The sequence below is a fragment of the Nicotiana sylvestris genome, chromosome 4 (genome assembly GCF_000393655.2).
Source record: "Nicotiana sylvestris chromosome 4, ASM39365v2, whole genome shotgun sequence".
NCBI lineage: Eukaryota > Viridiplantae > Streptophyta > Magnoliopsida > Solanales > Solanaceae > Nicotiana > Nicotiana sylvestris.
The window spans coordinates 163,917,664-163,927,343 of NC_091060.1; the positions used below are offsets into that span (position 1 = coordinate 163,917,664).

General features: G+C 42.9%; 1 protein-coding gene across 1 annotated transcript; it reads right to left on the bottom strand.

Annotated features, from left to right (window-relative positions):
* Positions 1 to 8,205: 8,205 nt before the first annotated feature.
* On the bottom strand, positions 8,206 to 8,907 carry LOC138890458 (uncharacterized). The gene has a single exon (XM_070173845.1). It carries the CDS (start codon positions 8,905 to 8,907, stop codon positions 8,206 to 8,208), a length of 702 nt encoding a protein of 233 aa, XP_070029946.1.
* Between the last annotated feature and the right edge of the window lie 773 nt (positions 8,908 to 9,680).

Consider the following 9,680-nt stretch of genomic DNA (forward strand, 5'->3'; position numbering starts at 1 on the left):
CGGGCTTTCTTGTTATGCTCTTTTTCTTCTCTCCTTAGTTGTCTGTCTTTATCTAAGTGCTTGGAAAATCCCACAACAGAGGAGAAGGCTTCCATCCCTACTGCTGCAGCTGATATCGTATCCTTAATGTGGTAAGCTAAATCGCCAACAAACCTGCGAATCTTTGTTTTTTCAGTCTTCACCATGTGAGGAGCATGCTTAGCTAACCTTATGAATTCCATGTAGTACTCTTGCACACTTTTATTCCCTTGCTTGAGCTGTTCGAACTCTGTAGCCTTAGCTTCCCTATCCTTACTGGGATAAAGTTAGCCATGAAGACCTCTTCAAATTCTTCCCAAGTAGGCGGACCATCATCTTTATCTCTTTCCTTTTCCCACATCTCAAACGAAGTGCCGGCCACATCTCTAAACTGGTAAGCAGCTAGCTCCACAGCTTCATCATCAAATGCTTTCATCACTCGGAGGGCTTTATTGACACCCTCCAGCCACAACATCGGATCTTCATCAACTATAGAACCATGGAACACTGGAGGACTCAACTATAAAAATTCATTCACTCTTGAGGACTCAGAATTGCTCTGTCTATTTGATTGAGGTGGAATCTCATCTCTTCTCTCGTTCTGGTTGGCCATAAATGCTTTAAACATCTCCATAGCACTGTTGACAACATTAAACATCTGACCCATCTCGGGAAATATAGTTTCCTGAGCCGGGGCTACTGTTGGGGGCTGTACTGGATCATCATGCTCCACCCCTTCTTCTCGTTCAACCCGAGGTATTTGGACTCCCTTTGTGGATTTTCCTCTCCTTTTCTGAGTCGAAGCCTTCTTAGTTCTACCTTGAGCCACACTAGCAGCGATAGTTTCTTGAGCAGCATCCTGAGTATCGGTGTCAGAGTTGCGAGTACGAGCCATTTTTGCGAGTTTTGGAGAAATGAATAAATTAGATAATTTCTTAGAGGTAGACTCTATTGCACGATCTAAAGTATGACAAAAAAAGACTTTTCCTAAATGTTTGTAGCCTCCTGTTTATAAGTATGGCGCGCTTCATACACATAAACAAGACTTTACTAACACGGCTTCATAAACCCCAAGGACTCCATAAACCTGTGGCTCTTGTACCAAGTTTGTCACGACCCATTTTTTGAACAAGCCGGGACCGGCGCTCGATCACTAAACATGACCGAGCGAACCAACCCTGCTTATCAAATCTATTATAAATCCAAACTTTATATGCAACAAGGATATACTCTAACCAAATACTTTTGATTAATTTAAATATTTAAATAAATCAGCTCCAAAACTTTATTCATAGTAACCAATGAAATACTACTAAGTTATTATCAAAAACATCTGAATCTTAACCCAACAACTATATCTATGAAGCCTTTACTGATAAACTAATGCACTGCTCAGGACATGAGATTCCCTGGCCAGTCCTCTAAGTAACAAAGAAACAACTAAATAAAGATGACTCTAAGAAATACTCCACAAACAAAAGCGGAGCTCACCAATAGCACTGGAAGAGAAGGAAGTCCTAACTCGTAGCCGGCTCGCCTGTAAATCCGGTTCCTACGTTGTACCGCAGACCAACGTAGGTTCCCAAAAGAGAACGTTAGTACCATCCATTGTACTCAGTGAGTCTCAACAACAGGGGGCGAAACTTTAATAACATATACATTATGAGCAAATGTTCTAAATGCATGTAAAACGTAAAGCTTATAAGAATAATTCTAAATAATTGCATAATAGTAGTTTATGAATATTATAAAAAAAAATCTTTTCTTTTTTCTAAAAAAATTACTTCTCTTTATACTTTGGGAGTTTCAACTATCCTGACTTAATTTTGTCTCAGTCACCGTGTGATTGGCACGGGTTCGATCCCAACCTGATCGAATAGGCCCAATCCACGAGGTGCCACTCGTTTCATGGTTCTCAGCGCTCATATATCATAGCTTAGCATGGCTAAGTAAATTCTCAGCAACGAGACCCTCGGCTCGTGTGCTCCCTACTTTGGCACAAGTAGTTTCAGGAAGTCAATGCCTTGGTCAGGACCCTCGACCTGAACGATGACCCCCTTCTCAGAATAAAGGATACTCTCAAAAATCTTCTTTTTCTAAAATTTATCCTTGCGACTTTTCAAGTCTAAATTTTTTTTACACATAATCATACTGGTATCCTTAAATATAAGGCATGGCATAAGAATGAAATAAATATTCAATAATAAAATAATAGAAATAGGTACAAGACTCAAATACCACCATCATAAAATGATATAATAAAACACTGGCATCTAAAACCTTAAAAATGTTCTGTATGAATTCTTCCTTATATTCATACTCATCAAATGTTACGTCCTACATAGTTTACATACACAAAACTTTAGTAAAATCTTCGCAAGTACCATACTAAACAATACTGTTGCACAAACCTAGATTGGTTTCTATTTCGTTCATAGCTAGTCCATATAACATAGTTAACTTGATAACCTAATAATAATACGTAGTAAAGAGGAGATGGTTTCTTGATCCTTCATGAATTTTCAACATGAAAATGGCATATAAGAATAACATACAAATCTGAAATTTATGCACATATATCCAAATAGTCATCTAAACTTTAGCTAGAAAATAATTCTAAGCTAATAGGTACTTACTACTCCAATTAAGTATATATTAATTCTTTTATGCAATTAATCAAACACCTTGTGTACGTGCTTTTGTGAGTTGAACCACTTTAGTAAAGGGTTATATCAACTCACCTCAATACTCCTTGAGCCAATACTTAATGTTCTGTTTTTTATTCGTCTCTTCCGCTTTCTACTTTCACGATGGCAGTGTTTTGGTTAAGGCTTGAAGAGCCTTTGTTTTTAAGTGCCCATCTTATGGGCTTTAGGACCTCCCCCCCCTTTCTTTTCTTTTTTTTTTAAATTATGATACCCACCTTTAATAATTAATAATATTAAAATTATTAATATTTTCCTAATTGTATATCCAATTATTTAAGTGGGTGTATATATATATATTCACTATAGGCAAGAAGGAAAAAAATAAAAATAAAAATAATTTAATTCTATAATTAGCGTGTCTCGAAACTTTTTTATAAATTTGAGAAGTGTTACATTCTCAACCTTCTATGTCTCGTGCCTCAGCCAATCCGGTTGTTCCCCATCGTTTATATGAGTTTTGGATCCTTGCGGAGGCTAGGCTTGATGTGTATAAGGCTTTTTTGTGCCGAGAGAAGGGCTACTGAGGCGGGGCTTCAGGCCGTGCACACCGAAGCTCGTGCAGCTCGTGAGACATGCAGGTACGAACCCCTCACACCTGACGGGGATGACATCAACTCTGATGATGCGAACCGCCTTGCTTCGGATCTATGGTACGAAGATGCTTACCCCACCGGGGATGATATGTAATCTTTGTTTGTACTTGCTTTTGTTTTGGGGGTTTTTGCAGGGGGGCATGCTTGAGCCCGTTTGTAAGGGCAAGTGTAAATAATATTTTGATGTAATGTAAAATTTATTTTGTCGATTTGTTCTTTCTTGCATTTATCGAACCCATGTTATCGCTGATGGCCTTGGCCATTGGGATGTTGCTTCGAAGTGTCATCGAAGTAGGATCCCGTCGTAGTTCGAATGAGGTCGAACTCATATTATCGTCGATGGCCTTGGCCATTAGGATGTTGCTTCGAACTGTCATCGAAGTAGGATCCCGTCATAGTTCGAATAAGGTCGAACTCCTATTATCGTCGATGGCCTTGGCCAATGGGATGTTCTTCGAACTGTCGTCGAAGTAGGATCCCGCCGTAGCTCAAATGAGGTCGAACCATATTATCGTCAATGGCCTTGGCCATTTCGAACGGTCGTCGAAGTAGGATCTTGTCGTAGTTCGAACAAGGTCGAACTCATATTATCGTCGTTAGCCTTGGCCATTGGGATGTTGCTTCATACTGTCATCGAAGTAGGATCCCGTCGTAGTTCGAATGAGGTCAAACTCATTATTGTCGATGGCCTTGGCCATTGGGATGTTGTTTTAAACTATCGTCGAAGTAGGATCTTGTCATAGTTCAAACGAGGTTGAACTTATATTATCGTCGATGGCCTTGGCCATTGGGATGTTACTTCGAAATATCGTCGAAGTAAGATCCCATTGTAGTTCGAACGAGGTCGAACTCATATTATCGTCGATGACCTTGGCCATTGGTATGTTGATTCAAACTGTCGTCGAAGTAGGATCCCGTCGTAGTTCGAACGAGGTCGAACTCATATTATCGTCGATGGCCTTGGCCATTGGGATGTTGCTTCGAACATTCGTCGAAGTAAAATCCCGTCGTAGTTTGAATGAGGTCGAACTCATATTATCGTCGTTAGCCTTGGCTATTTCTTATTTGAGATTTGATTGTATTCCCGTAGGAAGACATGTCGACTTTGTTCATGCAATGGAGGTTTGATTAAATTTTTGTGAGAATCACATGTCGACTCTACATATATAATGGAGATTCGATTAAATTCCTGTGAGAATCACATGTTGACTCTGCACATACAATGGAGATTCGATTATCTATATCCAGTCCCTTCATTACTTCGTTCTATAGATCATGTCGTCGAGTCGAGTTAATGAACAGCACTTCGATCCTTGAGGTGTCTCCCTTGCCGCCTTGTTAAAAACCTCCTCGGGAAAACCTAATTGGGAAAAAACCCGGGTGAGGGAAAAAGAGTACGACTTAGGTGACGCCTTCTTTTAGAAGTGGAAGTACTTGAGATGGGCGACATTCTAGTTGTTTTGGAGTGGTTTTCCCCCTATAGTCTCTAACTGGAATGCTCATTTGTTTGCTGCAGCTATGATTTTGTATGGTCTGTCCCAATTCGTTCCCAATTTTCCCTCATTAGAGTCTTTCGATGTTTGTGTTTTAGCTTTGAGGACGTAGTCTGGCTCTCTTGTTATAGTATCTTTCTACTTGCTGCTTTTGGGTTACCATTCTTATGTGGGCCATGTCTCTCCATTCTTCGACTTCATCCAGATCTTGTAGCCTACTTTTGTCATTGTTTGGCCCTCTCTCGTTGGAGTATCCCAAACTGGGTTCTCCGACCCTGACAGGTATAATTGCATTAGTCCCGTAGACTAGTGAATATGGCATTTCTCCTGTGCTGGTTTTTGGCGTAGTGCGGTATGCCCATAATACTTCTGGTAGTAGTTCAGGCCATAGCCCTTTAGCATCCTCAAGCTTCTTGTTCAATATATTCAGTATTACTTTATTGGAGGATTCGGCTTGAATATTGGCGTCAGGGTGATATGGCGTGGAGAGTATTCATTTGATGTGCCATTTTTCGAAAAACTTAGTCGTTCTCTTTCGATGAACTGAGGTCCGTTGTCGCAGCTAATTTCTTTGGGGATGCCAAAACGGCATATTATGTTTTTCCATATGAATGCGATGACCTTATGCTCACGTATCTGAGAGTATGCACCTGCTTCCACCCATTTAGAAAAGTAATCAGTTAAAACCAAAAGGAAGCACACCTTACCTCGTCATGCTGGGAGGGAGCCGACTATGTCCATTCCCCACTTTATGAATGGCCATGGTGAACTGACGGAATGAAGGAGTTCCCCTGCTTGATATATCATAGGGGCGTACTTTTGACATTGTTCACATTTCCTGACATAGTCCGCAGCTTCTTTTATCATGGTGGGCCCGTAGTACCCGGCGCGGATGAGGCATCGGACGAGGGTGTGGTTTCCCATATGGGCGCCGCAGTGCCCTTTGTGTACTTCTTCCAGTACTCGCCTTGTTTGATTTGGCCCAAGATATTTGGCTAGGGGGCCGCAGAACGTTCTTTTGTAGAGATCATCGTTTACGAGGCTATATCGGGCTGCCTGTACCCGGAGTTTTTAGCTTCTTTTTTATCTTGCGGGAGTGTTCCATCATGCAAATATGCTACGAAGCATTTACACCAGTCCCAACTTAAGTTTATAGAATGTACCTCGACGTGGTCTATTACGGAATGGAGGAGGGTGACCACATTTTCTTTGTTGATATCTTTGGTGGCCGCAACTAGTTTGGCGAGGCCATCTGCTTCGTTATTTTGCGCCTTGGGTATTTGGTCGAGGCAACATTAATCGAATTCTGGCATTAGTTTGTGGATTTTCGACTAGTACTTTTGTAGTCTCTGCTCTTTGATTTGGAAAGTCCCTGTGACTTGGTTCACCACGAGTTGAGAATCACAATGGAGGACGAGTCGTAGAGCACCATATTTGAGGGCTAACTTCAAACCTGCAATTATGGCTTCATACTCGGCCTCGTTGTTAGTCATCTCGGGGCATCATATGGACTGGAGAATTACTTCGCCTGTAGGGACTTCGAGGACGAGTCCCAGTCCCGATCACGAGGAATTAGAGGCACCGTCGGTGTAGAGGACCCAGAGGTCAGTATGTGTGGAAGTGCAGAGTGCTTCTTGTTATACCTCAGGCAATATTTCCGTGCTGAAATCAGCGTCGAAGTCGGCAAGCACCTGTGACTTAATGACAGTTCGTGGTTGGTACGTTATGTCGTGCTCGCTTAGTTCTATGGCCCACTTGGCTAGTTTACCTCATAGTTTAGGTTTGTGTAGGATACCTCTTAGGGGGAAAGTTGTCACCACCTTTATGGGGTGACATTGAAAGTACGGTCTAAGCTTCCGTGAAGCTACTACCAATGCCAGAGCTAGTTGTTATGAGGTTCCTTTATGAGGGTACCTTGTTTCGACATCGATTAAGGTTTTGCTGATATAGTAAATCAGAGATTGCATACCTTTATTTTCACGGACCAAGACTGCGCTTACCGCAACTTCGGAAACTGCTAGATACACAAGTAGGCATTCATCCAGGTCTACTTTGATGAGTAGTGGTGGCGAGGATAGATATGTTTTCAGTTTTCTCAGGGCATCGATGCATTCTTCGTTCCATTGCAACCCGTGGTATTTCCTTAGCACATCGAAGAATTTGTGGCATCTATCCGAGGATCGTGAAATGAACCTTGATAGGGCGGCTATTCGCCCTGTTAATTTCTGCACCTGCTTTTTGCTGGTCAGTATTTCTGGTATTGCATCGATGGACCTGATTTGATCCAGGTGGACCTCGATTCCCTTTGTGACACTAGGAAACTGAGGAACTTTCCTGAAGTTACGCTGAAGGCGCACTTTTCGGGATTCAATTTTATCCCATACTGCCTTAATATCTCTAAGGCTTCCTTTAGATGATCGATGTGATCCTCTTTCTTTGTCGACTTCACTAGCATGTTGTCGATGTAAACCTCCATGGTCTTCCCGAGTTGTTCTTTGAACATTTTGGTGACTAACCTTTGATACGTGGCCCCTACGTTCTTGAGCCCGAATGGCATCACCTTATAGCAGTACGTTCCTTGATGAGTGATGAAAATGGTCTTTTCTTGATCTTCTTCAGCCATCATAATTTGGTTATAACTGTAGTAGGCATCCAAGAAGCTCAGCAGTTCATGCCCCGCAGTTGCATCGATAAGTTGGTCGATGTGAGGTAGCAAAAAAGAGTCCTTCGGACATGCTTTGTTTAGATCGGTAAAGTCAACACACATTCGCCATTTCCGGTTCTTCTTTTTGACCATGACCACATTGGCGACCCATTGAGGGTATTTCGATTATCTGATGGAACCGTTGGCGAGTAATTTATCAACCTCCTCGCCGACTGCCTCATTGATTGCGGCATTGAACTTTCTTCTAATTTGTTGTACCGGTAGATGAAGTGGATCGACATTCAGCCTATGTGTAGTGATATCCCTTGGGATTCCTGGCATATTTGAGTGGGAAAAAGTAAACAAATCGGCATTGTTAGTTAAAAACTCACGGTACTTACCTGGCTCTGAGAGGTTGTTTCCAACATAAGCCTTTTTTGTGCTATCGGTGTTATCCAATTGGACGGGATCGAGATCTTCTATGGTTGCCTTACAAGCTTCTACGATGTTCGATTCTTTGATGGCCTCTATCTGTACGTCGGGTTTGGTTCCCGACATAGCTGATTGTTATGCTTTCGCACTTGCCCCTTTTAGTTGTTTGGTGTGTGTGCAATATTGGGCGATCCGGTAGCATTCTTAGGTGGTACGTGGCTCGCCTCGGATGCTGAATATCCCCCATGGGGTGGGAAATTTGATCACTTGATAGAAGCTTGAAGAGACAGCTGGCATGGCGTGTATCCATGGTCGTTCTATGATGGTGTTGGTTGTCCTATGATGGTGTTGTAGGCCGTTTCCTGGTTCATGATGTGGAATGTCGTTTTCAGGGTAACCCCTCCTTCTAGGACAGGTAGCATTATTTCTCCAGATTTCCGCTCTATTGCATTATTAAAACCCGTTAGTGGTATGCAACGCGGTATTATTTTACCCTCGAGCCTCATTTGCATGAGAACTCTCGGGTGAACAATACACGTGCCGCTTCCGTCATCTACCATTATTCTTTTTACATCAGTATCTGCGATGCGTAAAGTTATAACCAAAGCATCATAGTGAGGGAAAGACAAACCGTCAGTATCTGACTTATCGAAGATGATACTATCTTCGAGAACGTCATACCGTTTGTGGCCGACTGTCCGTTTGAGTTTATGTATGGTGTTGAATTTCACATGGTTGATTACTGTGTCGTCGCTGCCTCCAATGATCATTTGTATGGTATGAGCTGGTGACGGTGGCTTTGGAGGCCTTTGGGGTTGATCGCGCCCTCGACCGAAGTTGGCTCGTCCACTGTCGCACAGCAGTTCTTTCAGGTATCCCTGATTTAACATCCTTACTACTTCCTGTCGTAGACCTATGCAGTCCTCAGTCTTGTGTCCTCTTTCCTGGTGGAACTCACACAGGACGTTTGACCTCCTTGTGCTTGGGTCCAACTTTATCTTTTGCGGCCACTGCACCATCGTGCCTAGCTTCTCCAGTGCGTACACTATTTCTTAGTGGGAAACACAAAAATTATGAGCAGATGGTAGTGGAGGCATACCTCTTTCATTTCGGGAGGGTGCGGTATGTCGAGGCGCGGCATCCGCATGTCGTAGAGGTGGAGGATTGGATGTTCGGATGTAAGGCTGGTGTCTTTCTCGATTGAAATGTAGTAACTGATCCCTTCACCCGTCATGGCGGCAATCTCTCCTTGTCTCGGTCTGGACTGATGTTAATCGCTGAAGTGGGCCATTCAGGTCATCCTCGTCTGCCCTCACTTCGGCGCAATAGGCATTGTGGATCTCTTCCCACGTGGTAGAGGGTACTTCATGAGTCTACTGAGTAGGTTTTTGGTTGCTTTTGACCCGTTTCTGTTTAGCCCGTTTTGAAAGGCTACTACTGCTATCCTTTATGACATGTTTGGTAGGCTCATCCTTACTCTGTTGAATCGGGCTAGGAAATCCCAAAGTCCCTCGCTCGTCGTTTGCCTGACGGCGAAGATATCATTGACCCTAGCTTCTGCCTTTTTCGCTCCCGCGTGCGCGATGATGAACTTGTCTGCCATCTCTTTGAACGTGAATATCGATCGTACTGGTAGTTGGGAATACCACGTCAGCGCTCCCCCTACCAGATTTTTACCAAACTTTTTCTGCAGTACAGACGACGCCTATTCCTTTGATAAATCGTTACCCTTTACTGCGGTAACGTAATGGATTAGGTGATCTTCCGCGTCCGTGGTGACATCGTATATTTT